Source organism: Agelaius tricolor, unplaced genomic scaffold, assembly GCF_023055355.1.
Source record: "Agelaius tricolor isolate 1412-34295 unplaced genomic scaffold, bAgeTri1.0.p SCAF_2, whole genome shotgun sequence".
Lineage (NCBI taxonomy): Eukaryota > Metazoa > Chordata > Aves > Passeriformes > Icteridae > Agelaius > Agelaius tricolor.
Genome location: NW_027269262.1, coordinates 79,984,682 through 79,999,871, shown reverse-complemented (window position 1 = coordinate 79,999,871; position 15,190 = coordinate 79,984,682). Strand labels below are relative to the sequence as shown.

Genomic DNA, 15,190 nt, shown 5'->3' with positions numbered 1-15,190 from the left:
GTGGGTTTCCTGCCAGCAGAATGGATTTCGAGTCTGTTCCTCAACTATTTAATTCCAAATTCAGTCCTGAACCTTGGGCCAGCTTCTTGTCTCTGCCTTTACATCAAAAAAATAAATGTGAACACTATGAACAAAAGAGGTGCAACTTAGCTTTCATGTGTACTGTATCTTGAGTATGGAACATTTTCTTAGAGAATAATGCTACATAATTTTTCCACATTATGCAGTTGATAAGTCCATCAAACATTATTGAACAAGAAATAAGAATGAAAATGATTTTTCATAATTTACTACTACTATTTATTTCAATCAGTTTCTATTACCTCTCACACAGATGTATTGATTGGAACTGCTTTTCAATAGAACTATAGGCATTTCCTTAATTTTAGCTCTCAGAAAAAAAAAATAGGGGATCTGCTCATTTTGCTGTGCTTGCCTTCAGCTCCTTCAATTTTATTACAGCTTTCTTGGGAAAGGAAATGGCTAAATACTTGCATTAGCAAAAAAGGAAAGGAGGGGGAATGGAAAGAGGTAATAAGAAGGTGTTGAAAGGACTCTCTCTTCCTCTTGGTCCAGTCCCACTGGGAAAAGAACAGAGGAGCGTAGAGTCCAAATGTATGGCCAAGGCTGAGGGGAACCACAAGGTCCACAAATAATTGGTCCCTTAAGAAAGGACATGCTACAGACCCAAGCAAGACATGCAAAAAGCAGAGAGAGTGAGATCCAGGCAGTCCTACTGAAACAGCCACTCCTGTACCACATTGTCCAAGACCAAGGAATAATCACTGAGGATGAAGAAGCTGAACGTTTTTAGCAGAACTGCCAATGTTGTCTTCACAACACTGCGCTTCCTTCTGGATGAAGCTTTAGTTCCTCCAAACACAGAGGCAGACACGAGCAGATCCTAAGTATGTTTGTATATACATACACACACACGCATGCACTTTCATTATTTAATTGGTTATCTGCTTCTGTGCTCTTTTATGTCTTCAGTCAATGCTGAGCTGATTATATTAGCACCAAAAAAATTAAATTCAGAATATCTCATTTGTAATATTTTACCAAAAGTGAAGGTAAAAGAAACTGGGCTTTCATATTGCTGACCATATAAAAATTAATGAGTTTCTGCAAGTCTTACAAGATTATATTAAATATCCATATAACAAACTAAATTATTGTATATCATGATTATAAATAAAAAATACAGCTAAGATAGAACACAAGCTCCAAAGTAAAAACTCCTGGCTTCAAGATGAAATCTTCCATATAACGAAATGTTTAAATAGCTGAGTTGGATACAATCTCCCAGCTCATTTTAGAGCTGCTAAAAATCAGTTATATACATCTAACTACCTATCTGTGAAAACAGATGCTTTTCTAACTTCATTTTCAGGCTAAGTAAGTGAATATTCTTAAACACAATTTTAAGTAAAGTACAGCATGGGAGTTTATTAAGTATGATAATAATATCCCTGCAATTGCGAATTACAGAGAAAAAAAAAATCAAGCAACCTACAACAGATTTTAGGCTAGGTTTTTCTGTTTAAAATTGCTCAAGGAAAAATGCCATTAAATATGTTTTCTTAAAAAAAAAAAAAGCTAAGAGCTAGTAGAACATTTTGCATTTTAAATCAAATTACACTAATATATTTTGCAGCAAAATTTCAATGGAAACTGATTTAAATAAAACTTTAATATGCATGGTACTTTAAAGAGCAAAATAATTTCTCTTTTTTGATATAAAATTACATGTTGAACAAAAGTATTAACCTACCACTTTACAGTATTGCCCCTACAGTAAAAATCAACTTGAAAATCCAAAAATGCAGTAAACAAAGCATTTCAGGCAGTTTGTGCAATACTGTCAGAAGAGGAATAGTTGATGTGCAGTTTTTGTGTCTGCACAGTCCAGTAGTGTAAATCCCTTTAGATAAACCATTGAGTTCCATCCCAATTGCTGCCTCCTCTTTCTTAGTTAGCGTGGTAGAATTGGGAAGCAAAGAAGCAAACCCGCAGAAGAAGCAAGCTCCGTCCTGCTTTTAGGATACACACACATGGAAGTCTGAATCGAATTCTTCCATCTACACTGAGCCCTAGCGCACACAGCCCATTTAGGCTGATTTAAGAACCACGAAAACACTGAGTCAGGATACTCAATGCACTTTCTAACAAATTTTCTGAATTCGTTTGTGCAAAAGATTACATGCACCGTGTCAGAGAAGGCACCGTGTGCCCCGCGCTGCCGCACGCCCCGGGACACCCGGCCGGGAGGGCGGCGCGGGCTGCGCCGAGCGCTGGCCACGGGCGCCCTCTGCCGGCGGCTCCCGGCCACGGGGAGACAGACACACGCACACGGGACGGGACACTCGGCCATGAGGGGGACAGGCGGCCATCGTGGGGGGGACACGAGGGGCCATGGCGGGGACACCCGGACAATTCACCGGCCTCGGGCACGGGCAGTAAAAGCACTGTTTCTTAGCACTTGTGATTACAAAACCATCCTGTGGCATACACTGCCGCCTCTGATAGAGACACGCGCACTTCAGCCCGCGCCCGGCAAAGTAGCCTTTTACTGGGATTTCTCCTTTCTTACTTATTGAAGACAAAAGCCTCCAGTCGCTACAGGTAAGTCTGCACAGTATGAAAACGTCGGCAAAACATCTAACAGGCTGCATGCCTGCTACTCCACTGAACCATCACAATTACACAAACCATGTCAGTATTAGCTTCCTTTCAGGAAACAAATCAAGGGATTGCACTAGGGACAAGTAAAGTACAAAATAATTCAGGTGTGATCAGAAGTTTTATTGAAGAACCTTGAAAAAGTGATACATCTTATTAAATTAAGCACATAATAAATAACATCTTTGTCCATCATTTTATTGCAATATCAGTTCTGGCAAACAATAAAAAAAATATCAAAGATAAGATGACATTATTCTGAATGCTTAACAACTGATCATCCACCCTTTGTCATCATCATCTGAATTCCTTATATAAATTAAACCTTATTGAGCCTATGGACTATTTCACATATTCATTACACCCAAATGATAAAGAAACAAAAACAAACAAACAAGCATAAAAATCTATATCCTTTTTTACATAGAGAATGAAGTGTAACTTCATAAATGCATGGACAAACCTGACAGGCTTTCACCAGCACTCAGTAATTGAAAAGTCAACATTTACACAGTATGGCTTTTTTCCTAAATTACAACAGGCCTTACAAAAAACACAGATGAGGAATTTACATAAACGGACTACAACTGGAACCAGAACCAAGGCTTTGATTAGGGAGCTTTTGGGTTATCTGTTCCTGCCTTAGTGAAATAAAATTCAAATATCATGTAACCTGATTTTTTCATTTCATAAACATTCAATTTTCTTAAAGTAAACAACAAAAGACATGAGCTACAACTGTTATAGCTAAAGAGAATAAGCCTATACAAACACAAAAAAAAAGAAGAAAAAAAACAGCTAAAATTGTATCTGCCTATTCAGAACATAGTTACAGTCACTGCATGTTCAAGGTCTGTCACACAATACAAGAGAAATACAAGATGATAAATACAATGATAAAACCTTTGATTTAAAATAGGAATAAAACAAGAAAAACTCACTAAATCTAACCTGGACAGAAGCCTTTACAGAAAGCAGATGAACCAACACTGCTGGGAGGGCAGTGATTTAATGACACCAGGACTTCTCCAGCAATACTAACAAAAGAAATCAACCCTCACCGAGTCCATTTGGACCCTATTGCAACAAGGTTATGAAAGGTCTAGAAAATATGTCTTAAGGGACCAGCTGATGGAGCTGTGTCTGCTCCATCTTGAGTAGAGAAGGTTCAGGAGGGACCTCACTGCTCTCCACAACCATCTGAAAGGAGGGTGTAATGAGGTGGAGGCCAGTCTATTCTGCTGTGCCTGCAGTGGGGACCAGAGGAAATGGCTTAAACTGAGACAGGGAAGATGCAGATTCGGTATTAGAATTTCTTTTTCCAGTGTTGGGGTAGTCAGGCCCTGGAATAGGTTGCCCAGGGAGGTGGCAGATTCACCAGCCCTGGAAGTATTTAAGGGGTATCTGGATCTGGTCCTGGGTGATGTGGTTCAGGGGTTACAGTGATAGTACTGGGCAATAGTGGGACTTGGTAATCTTCTCGTTTTCTTCCAGCCTTGATGATCCTGTGATTCTACCTGAAGCCCTCTGCTTCTGCAAGGACCACATGTCACAGGTGAGCAAACAGAGCAGGTAAGGCTCAGCAGCTCAAACTGCTCCTGCCCTTGGCCAAGTAAAACCCTGAATAAGCACTATTTTTGAGTTATGACAACTTTGTCCACATGAAACTGCACCTATCTGAGGCTAAAAAAATGGTGGGTTAGTGGAAATGTCGTACTATGTTATTTCTAGTTGTTACTGAATGATTACACAACTAAATTCAACCTAAAGCACAGAAAACCACAGGTAATTGAATATTTAATAATCTAGCTAATTCTAACCTGAAAACAGAAATTAATCCTCCTAAGTAACAAAGTAAAAATCATGTTGGGGGATAGGGGGAGAAGGCATCAACTTTTCTTCTGGAGCATCTCAGAGAGATTCTAATAAAAGAAAAAAAGGTTGCAACCATATAGAACTTATTTCGATTATATAATTATATAACTGTCTCAAAGTTCCAACTGGCATATTTACCACAGGACCTGGTTTATCATCTTAGCTTTGTAACTAAGTTACTAAAATACATCAGACTGAAATAAATCTTTAATTATTCAAATTAATGTCTCACAACATCTATAATGAGTGACAAGAGGTATGCTTCGTTTTTAACTGTTGTATTTCCAAGAAGTGAATATAAATTTCCTTTAAATTGGGAGAAAAGCTACTCAGTGAAAAGGACCGAAGATAAAGTCAATAAAGCGCAAAGGATTGAACTTAACATGTTGCTTAGAAATATATAGACATGAAAAGTACATTTATTGATCAGGAAGAACATAGAGAAAATAAGGTTTTTAGTAAACCTTAACTGAAAGACAGCAAAACTATGCTCAGACAAAGGCTTGCAAGTGCCCTAAAGTGAAAGCACTTCTCAGAAAACTACCCTCAGTAAGACAAGCTGGAATACTACAACTTTTCACAGAAGTACCTAAGCCAAAAATTGTTACAGCAGAAATCTGATTTTCCCTAAACAAGAGTTCAATCTGTGGGGTGGAGGATGTGGGGAAGGGGAGACAGGGGGCACAGGAATAGGGGTTGTACGTGTAAATCACTGAAAGTATCTTTATGAAATTTAAGATCAGTGCTTTGAAAAATAAAGCCAATGCCTATGAGGATTTAAGTGCACCAGCAATAAGGAAACACAGCTATGTGAAAAGTAAATGCCTAACCAAAAGCCCAAAGTGCAGCCCTAAAGTACTGAACATTCACATTGAAGCATCTTTTGCTGAGGACTCAACAACAATTCTGCAATTTTCCTCTGTTAGCTCACACATCATCAACTAAACTTCACCTACAGATTTCTAACAGAGGGCGGGGTTGAACCCTCTCACCCCCACTAAAAATCTCATGCTGCAGCAGGCCAGCCTAAGTGTTTAAGACTTCCCTGACAGGAAATCTTACCAAAAAATTGCACTTTGTAAAAAGAATCATAGGAAGACAACACTTCAGGAGAAACTTTCTATGATGAAAAACACCTGCAGATTCATACATGGTGGACAGGCTGCCCACATTTGAAATAAGAATTATCTGAAAAAAACCTCTCTCTGTTTTCTGTAGTTTCAGAAATAGTCCAATTCAAACTGCATTAAAAATGTTCTTGCAGTAAAAGAACAAGTTCAGATATGTTTTGTTTTTTTAATTAATTTTTGAAGTAATTCTGAAACAGCAAATAGTCAAAATTTGATATTATCTCAACCATTAGAAGCAAGAGACAAAATGGCACCATCACAAAAGCATAACTAAGCATATCTAAAGAAATGGTTGCAAGTTTAAATACATCTTTATCAAACTGATTCTTAAATGTCATGCATACCTATTTCAAGTTCAATTTAAGGATATTTTCTTAGCACCCTCAAAAATGTGTTTTGTATTAGGTTTGCACAGCTTAAAAGAGGAAAACATTCACGTAAATGTGTCTTGCCAATTACCCAACAGTTTATTTGCTCAAATATCACCCTCTTGTACAAAGGCTCAAATTCTCTTAACAACAGTCACCTCGAGACCACTAAGGCCTACGCTGAGGCAGAAGATGATGCCACATCATGCTGACAAAAGAGCACAATGTTAAGTATTATTCTGTGTGACAGCAGCACTGAAGTGCCAAGGTCTTTGTATTTTCCCTCCATATCTGTGGGCCTGAATTTGTGCAAATATGTAAAGCCAGGTAGGGTACTGAAGTAACACACAAGTCATAGGGGGAAGGAGGTGCCTTGTTTTCTTTGGTTTTTAGCATCCTCCATTTTAATATTCTGGCACATAACAAGAGATTTCTCTACTTGAATTATCTGCATCTAGAAGAAAAAGAATCTTTTGAAAATCTGGCAGGATGCTTACATAGGGAAACACAGCTCCAGGAAAAACAAACAGGGGGCATTTATAAAACATTATTGTTTTTCACATTGGCAAGACAGAAGACAACTCTGAGGAGCCTAAAAAGATACAAAAGGCTCAAGCAAACAACCCCAACAGCCATTTTGTTTAAGTTTTCATCTTCTCTAGGCTCTACTACATAGGTTTAAGAGCCCAACAGGCCCCTAGTAAAGGGAATGCAGAATGAACACGAGCACTTGGCATTTTCTAAGTGGTTCAGTCTATTTAAGTGCATTTCACTGAAAAGAATACAGAGGCAACATCTCTGTGATCCATGTACTACAGGCTAGGGAAGATGGAAATCCATAGGAAATTCTCCTGAATTAGCTTACAGGATTTAGCACAGGCAAGCTCCCTGACCTAGCTGCAGCTTGCCCCCCACTGCCAGAGGCAGCATCAGCCTCACTTCCCTCTCTGGCCAGAGTTTGCTCTGCTTTCTGTGCCACAGCATGGGAACAGAAAGCTGAAAAGCTAAGGGGTCCAGGTGAGGGAAGCTTTGCCTTTGGACCTTACTTAATATAAGGAGTATTGCCTACTTGCTAAAAAAGGAAAGACTTGCACCAAAAATCACTTTCCTGGAAGGAAGTTTCTCCCAAACACAAAGAGTTGAACCCTGCATACCAGATCACAGGCTTACAGCTCAGCATGGGAGCCATCCTACAGTGAGCTGAATCCATCTCTGACACTGAGAAATTCCTTTCAATACTTGCTCTCCTATCAGCTACATGGAAATAATTCAGCCATTTTCTACAGAAAAAAATTAAGCATGGGGTCCAATTAAGAATTTTGATTACTTCAATCCTTTGAAGAGCTCCAGAAGAGAAGGAGCCTAGAAGGAGCTAAAATATTTCTTAGGCTTTAGTAAAATATAGTTCTGACTCAAGCACCACATTATTGTAGGACAATTAAGATTCCTTTTTGGTTTTGCACTCTTAATTTCTTTGACCTAACTGTATAATCCCACAAGAAGACAATTAACAGCGACGAAACCTTACCAAGTTGCAAAGAATTCTTAAAATTATCTCTGCTAGAAAAGCAGAGTCCAAGATTCTTTTAAGATAAAATATTAATTTAATAATACCTAATCTTGTTATAAGCAAGAAAAAGCAGTTTATACGTACGGATTAAGTGACCTTGCTCAAACTGAGTTATCAAAACAGAACTACTGCAACTACTTTGACTATATTGCCTCTTTAGTTACTCTTGAAGTTAAACTGACTCTTTATGCCCTAAAAAAGTTTTTCTAACAGTATCCTTAAATACACACGTGTATACTTATAATATCAAGATTAGAACTGTAAGCCTTTTAAGTTTGCTTTATAAATTTGATGTCATTCTGTGCCAAGCTAATCATACTATCTTACAGTGTCACTAACACAACATCACTAGGACCAACAAAAAACATTGAGACAGACAGAAACTACCCATACTACATTCTAGCTCACTTAGAAAGCAAAATGATCACCCAGACTTCAAGTTAGCCAAAGCCTCTCAAAACTCACAAAGCTCTGCTCTCCAGATTTCCAATAAGTACTTAATGCATACAATTAAATCCACAGAGAGGCAATCTATGTGCCAAGCTACATCCAGATGTGTATGTATGCACACACGTACACACAGCCATTTCCATAAAAAGCATTAAATTGATTATGAATTACAGACAGGAAACTAATGTAACTTCCTGTGTGGAGTCTCATCCTAAAATAAATGTCCATATCATACTGTATTCATCCCCTATAACTTCCCTTATACAGAAAAGCTTTAAGTTGGATTTTCAGGACAGCACTCCAATTAACCATTGACACTTCAACCCAGAGTAAAAAATCTGAGTACATACAAGCTTCTGCTCACTGTGAGGGAAAAAAGGCCTTTACAGCCCATAGAGACCTTCTTTTTAGTCTAAGTTTTACAAAACTTTAACCATTACCTTCATCAAAGTCTGCATCATCCTCTGTATGTTGAGGGAAAGGGAAGCAATTTGTGATTTCCAGTCTGTCATCCACCACAAGACCCAGCAGCACGCCTTGCACCACTTCATTCCCCTGTCCTTCTTCTTGGTAATGTTTAATGATCTTTAACACAACCTAGAACACAAAATGATAAAATCATAATATGCAATGCATTGTTTTTGTCCTCAAACCTATGTATCTGGAATTTTAAATTTGTTGCATGGTTTAGAGCTGCAAACAAAGTGAGCTTAAGCACCAGCAATTTTAATACAGGTTGAGGAACAGACAGCCATCCTAATATTACAGAGAAAAAACAAGACCATTAAATAAACCATCAAAATGCAGTTCTAAATCAATTTTCTGAAACACCATTCTAAAATGAAATATTGATCGTTTTTACTTTAGCTTGTTGCTTTAACTGTGAGCTTTTAACGGTAGGTTAAATAAGCCCCAGGTCCAATAAGCCCCCTCTTGAAGGAAACAGGGCACAAAGAACTAACAAAACATCTCAAAAAACTATGCAGAAACTGGTAGGAATTTTTTAAAAGGTGCAGATCCCATCAAATTTCAATTGCATTAATCTTCTAAAGTACATCTCACTGAAGTTTTACTTCAGATGATAGTTCAAGTTATATAATGTGAATGGCATGTCATAGGGTATTTAAGGAAAATCAATGATAAAGGAAAAAAAATATGCACAAATTACTCGTAATATTTTTAACAACATAATTTCCACTTCCTTCCTTAAATCTGAACTCTACAATGAATAATTCTCATGAGATGATACTGTAAATTGGAACAGTATGAACAAAACGAGTCAAAAATAGTCAGTCATTTGCTAGCAACACTTCATACTTGAATAACATTTTATACTTGACAAGAACTACAATAAGGTACGACACTAACCACAAACCTTGACTTGAAAGAACTTAGGCTTTCTCCAGTGTAAGAGAGGTTTATTCTACTAAACCCTAATCCATCCATTCAAAATCCAACAGAAAATGTCTGATGATTATTGTTTTCATTAAAGCAATACTACTTTAACATCTGCTGGCAAACAAACTAGTTTAGTAGGTTTCAGCTCAACTGCCCTTAGAACAGGCTTTGTACAAGTACTGGCTTTTAGAGAACATTCTATGGGGGGGGGGGGGGGAAGGAAGTTAAGCTCATACTTAGACATCAGGAACATATATTTGTACTTAGCTATCTCCTTTGTTGATTAGCAGATGTCACTCTTTGTAAAACACCATTAATGTACTGAAGTACCATAATACAGATTAAATGAAAGAAAAAGGAGAGTAGAAGATATTTGCAAATACACTGCCTTCTTGGGCTAAAATGGGAAAACGAGCTTCATACTTGGAGGCAGGGCAGAGAGGGTAAAACTGAAAAGAAATACCATTTCCAACTAAGTTGGATTTCAGTATCAAACTGGTCTAACACCCACTGACTCTTTGTTTATTTACAGTATCACATATTTGTGCTTCCTCTTTAATCTAGATATACTTGCATTGAAGCTTCTCAATCATAGATAGAAAACAACATTTCACTCCAATACTCATTCACATCTGTCACTCAAATCCTTTGCAGCCACACCTTTTTATTCAATTTGCTAAAACAGGTCTACAGAGCAGAGACACAAAGAGATACTTTAGTTATATACACCTTATTTCATGGGAAAACAATAAGGAAATTAGGATCAGTGGGCAGTGAAGCAGTATTTAACAGTGATGGAAACAATATACCAATCACCAGTTTGAGATCACCTAGACATAGCAGATGAATGTACCAGTCAGCACATAAATAATATTCAGCTTGCATTTACTATAAAGCTAAGGTTTATCATACATTTGCCATAAGCCCTGTCTTCCACAGCCATGGCATCCCTAACTACCCTGCCAGAATACAGCACAGCGTGTACTCAGTTGTCTACAACTATTCTCAGCATCTTTACAGTCTTGTAAGCTTCACCTTTTCCAGTATTTTTCTCATTTTCTCTTGAGCTCTCTATGCACACTGACTGTCCCTGTTAATGTGAGTATTTTTTGCCTGTTTGACTTCATTCAGGAGCATTTGTGATACAATGCCAATTTGCTGCAGCGTTTCTGATGATAATTGCTCACAGAAAGCAGTCACAAACGAAACAAGCATGGGCTGTCACAGAATATCAATGATTGTTTCAGAGGAAGAAAACTAGGAGTTCAAAGCTCTTAAATGTTAACCAAATATCCCAATACACAATGAAGTTATCACACAAGCCTGCCACTTTTCAATTGCCAGCCTGAAGACCAGAGCAGACTTTATCCAGGGAGACACAAACCCCAGGGATTTAAGCCTACCTACAACCTCATTTTCCAACAGAGTCTGAGAAAGGGAGCAGAGAGGTTCATGAACTCAATACTCCAAATTTCACAACCATTAGGACACTGGAGAAGTTTGTGTTTATGACTGCATTGGAAAATACATTAGCTACCGAAACCACTTATAAAAAGATGCATCCAATGACACAGGATTTTTGTTTTCATTTTGTTCTTTGTTCTGGACAGTTTTATTCAGCACTTAAGACACCAGTCTTTTGTACAGCAGACTCTTCAGCTCAGATTGAAAAACCTGCCACCAAAACACTACCATATGACCAAGCAGGAAATGTGCTCTGAAACTTGTGTTTCAGTACTAAAAGCAGATCTGCAGGTGTAAAGCAGAACTACTTGTCTAGTAATAACATCAGCTACAACAATAAAAATGTAATTTCCATTTAATTTCCATTTGGTTGCTAGTCTAGATACAGCAGGAAGAGCTGACCACTATGCAAACACCAATGCCATAACATTTCAATATTTCATACTGAATAAACCACATATACTCAAGAAAAATGAGCACTAACTTGTATCTAGACATTTCCTAAAAGAAAAATATGTTATGTTTGTGAAGCATGGGAACAGAATCAGAGTAATTATATTGGTCTGAAAATAAATGTAGTAAGTGTTAATATAAATAATGCAAGTAATGCAGCACATTGAAAAGTATCAGTTTTTCCAAATAACACTTAAAAAAAAAATCCCAAAGAAATCTAAATGAACACCAGTATAAGCATCTTTCAGTCAATGCTGATTCACCTTCCAAACACCATTTATAATTCCCATCCAATTAATCCCCTAATAGGAGATATTGCTCCTTTGTACAAGCTATAAATTGTTTTAAATACCCATAGACCCTTCACTGCTATGCCATAGCTACACAAAATTAACAGTATCCAAACCAAACCATTTCAACTGCTGCTGTTACTAAAGTAATGCAGCTGGCCAGCCAGGAAAGGGTATGTTTTTAAGGAGAAAATGTATCAAATAACAAAAAAGCCCTCAGATTTGTAAACTCTAATACCCTGAACACAAGTCAATAATCATATGCAGCACGATTTAGTAAATCAGCATAGTAAATCAAAGAAATATTCAGGTACATAATGACTCTTTAGAAAAGAATATACAAGAAATTACTAAATAAAACTCAGGAGTCCCCCCAGCCTTGTAAATTTAGTGTTCAAAACACCAAAGTAATTTAATCATTTGGAGTAGCCACTTATCAGATTTTAATGACCATTAATCCTCAATTTAAAAAAAAAAAAAAAAAACAACTTTGCAATTCTGCAGTGCTTATAATCTCCAAATCTTCAAAGCACTGCTCAAACATTAAGAATAAAGTTAAACTAAAAACAAAATTCAAAAAAATGTAAAAGCCATTCTGAAACTATTAAGAACATCAAAGATACATATTTTAACTGCATACTGCCAAATTTTGAACTGGGCTACATCCCAACATCATAGTTGCTAATTTCAAAAGTTTGTACTTCACTACAGAAATACATGTAACAGGAACCCACAGCTGAAGTATTATGAGCCTTTGGAGGAAAATTCTGTGAAGATCCCACTGTAGGGACATGAATATACCAAGATGCACATTTCTGCATTTATCTAAAGAGAAACAACAGCAAATCAAAGCACTGAGGATTCATTTACAGCAGTGTTCCAGAGAGCTGAATGTCATCACATTGAAACCAGATTGCAGTACCTGTGCCATGCCTTGCACATGTGAAATCAAACAAGAGAGAGCTTCTGTTAGCCCAACGAATACATGATATAGCACACTGATCTACAGTCCTAAATTAAGTATTTATGTCTTTTTAAATGCTTAACATTTTTTGCCACCCAAGAAAGCTTTGTGGTCACAACCACTAGCATCAATTGCCAACATCTGGGGAAGAGAGAGGAATGGGGAGGGAGTCTAAATAACTCTGGGCAATGTAGCTGGTGTAGGCACTGACGTGCAAGTGCCACAACACTCACATCTCCCAGTGCTTAACACACTGACACTGTGACCAACAGTTAGCTTGGCAAAAGGGTCTCCAAAGTTGTGACTGCTAATAATGTGTGATACACTTTGAATACATCCATATCACACATGTAGCCTTCTCCATACAAACCCTTAAAACTCAAACCATGGACTTTTATATATCAGTGTTTCGGCGCAAGCAAATTTACATAGTAAACTCCTAGCATAAACCAGATTCAAGAGAGAACTGATAATGCAGCTTTGTAAATGAACAGATCACAATGTTAGTCATTACTAACAATGACTCAGGCAATCGTGTTAACCTCAGAGTTGCCTGGAATCAACATCTTCTTGATACACATAAATGGTGTGTATATGTATGGCATATATGCCACCTCTGGATAAAGAGTTGAACTGTTTAGCAATTAATATCCACATGAAGACATACCACATTTTACTCTAATTTAGTGGCCATGTCTCCTTCTCCAGGTAGCCCTACACCAAAAGCAAATCTACAACTGCTGGTGTGCTAAAACAACCAATTAGCTATGCAAAAATGAAATTTAATTAAACAGTTCTGAAATACCCAAGTAAGCATGGAATGGCTTTGTTTTTAAACAAAGACTTGGAAAAAAATACAAAAAGCCTAGATATCATGAAACATGAGCAATGTTAACATTTTAATAGCTCCAGATGAGGTTTTTACACACTACAGATAAGTGCTTATCCTACAGTTACAAAAGACAAGCTCTGGAAGCTTACCAAAAAAACTTGCCTTGAGCTGATTTGTCTCCTGGCTACAGCACCATTTGATAAGACAATAACAGAGACTCTCAACTTTCCTGCCAGGAGAAAAGGAACTCTAAAGTAAATTAAAGATATTACTGCAACGATTAACATTAAGAGAACATATGTCTGATACACATGACACACTCTTCCAGATGATTAAAGAGACAGATGTTTATAGACACACATCGAAAATTCCACCTTAATCAGGGCAGTGCACAGAAATGGGTTCTAGAAAGCACTGTGACAGATAACATGTCAGAATTAAGTACAGAATCAACAGGTTGATACCCTGGTCTCATAGCTGCTGCATATGAACCTTTGTGGCACACGACTCACAACCACATAAAGTCATGGCATGAGTCCAACATCAAGCTGAGTTGTGTGGCTGACAGTCCTGAAGGACAGAATGCTATCCAGAGGGACCTGGACAAGCACAAGAAGTAGGCCACAGGAACTGCATCAGATTTTGTAAGGGCAAGGGCAGGGTGCTGCACCTGGGTCAGAGCAACCCCCAGTAGCGGCACAGGCTGGGGATGAAGGCATGGAGAGCAGCCCTGCCCAGCAGGACTTGGGGTGCTGCTGGATGTGAGTGAGGCTGGACAGGAGCTGGCAATGGGCACCCCCTGTCACAAAGCCAAACAGGTCCTGGGCTGCATCCAGGGCAGACTGGGCAGCAGGTCGAGCAGGTGACTCTGTCCCTTCTGCTCCACTCTCATGAGATCCCACCTGCGGTGGTGTGTCCAGCTCTGGACTCCCCAGTGCAGGAAGGCCATGGACCTGTTGGAGTGAATCCAGAGGAAGCCACCAAGTTGATCAGAGGGATGGAATACCTCTCCTATAAGGAAAAGCTGAGAGATTTGGGCTTTTTCGGCCTGGAAAAAAAAGGCCTTGGGCTGACCTGACTGCGGCCTTCCAGCACCTGCAGGGAACCTACAAGGATAATGGAGAGGATTTACAAGCACATGTTGTGACAGGACAAGGGGGAATGGCTTCAAACTTAAAGAGAGTGGTTCTAGATCAGATATTAGAAAAAAATCCTTAACTGTGAGGATGGTGAGGCACTGGCACAGGTTGCCCAGAGAAGCAGTGGATGCCCCATCCTTGAAGGTGTTCAAGGCCAGGCTGGATGGAGCTCTGAGCAACCTGGTCTTGTGAGAAGTTTCCCTGCCCATGACAGGGGGGCTGGAACTAGATGATTCTTAAGGAACCTTCCAACCCAAACCATTGTATGAAACTAAAGATTAGAGGTGAAACTGAACTTTGCATGTTATACTAATCTCAATAAAGATGACAATTTCTACTGATAAACACTGAATTCACTTAAATGCATATTCCAGCTTATTTGCAGAGATCTTTGATTTTTTCTAGATTCTCTTATTGAACAGGACTGCATTTTTGACCATTCCTGACATGATGGATGTCTAGACATTTTTTCTTTTGTTCTTCATACTTAACTTCTATTCTAAAGTTCTTAAAGCTCTTAGACCAATTTTATCTCAGAAGAAGTAAAAGAAAAAAAATTTTAAAATAATTTTCTA

At 38.3% G+C, this 15,190-nt stretch overlaps 1 protein-coding gene across 1 annotated transcript in view; it reads right to left on the bottom strand.

The window, feature by feature from the left end:
- Positions 1 to 15,190, bottom strand: part of EIF3H (eukaryotic translation initiation factor 3 subunit H) — an 87,416-nt gene that overhangs the window by 59,509 nt on the left and 12,717 nt on the right. The window contains exon 2 of the mRNA XM_071421696.1: positions 8,516 to 8,672. Within this exon, the coding sequence (XP_071277797.1) occupies positions 8,516 to 8,672 (157 nt within the window). The remainder of the gene's footprint in view (positions 1 to 8,515; positions 8,673 to 15,190) is intronic.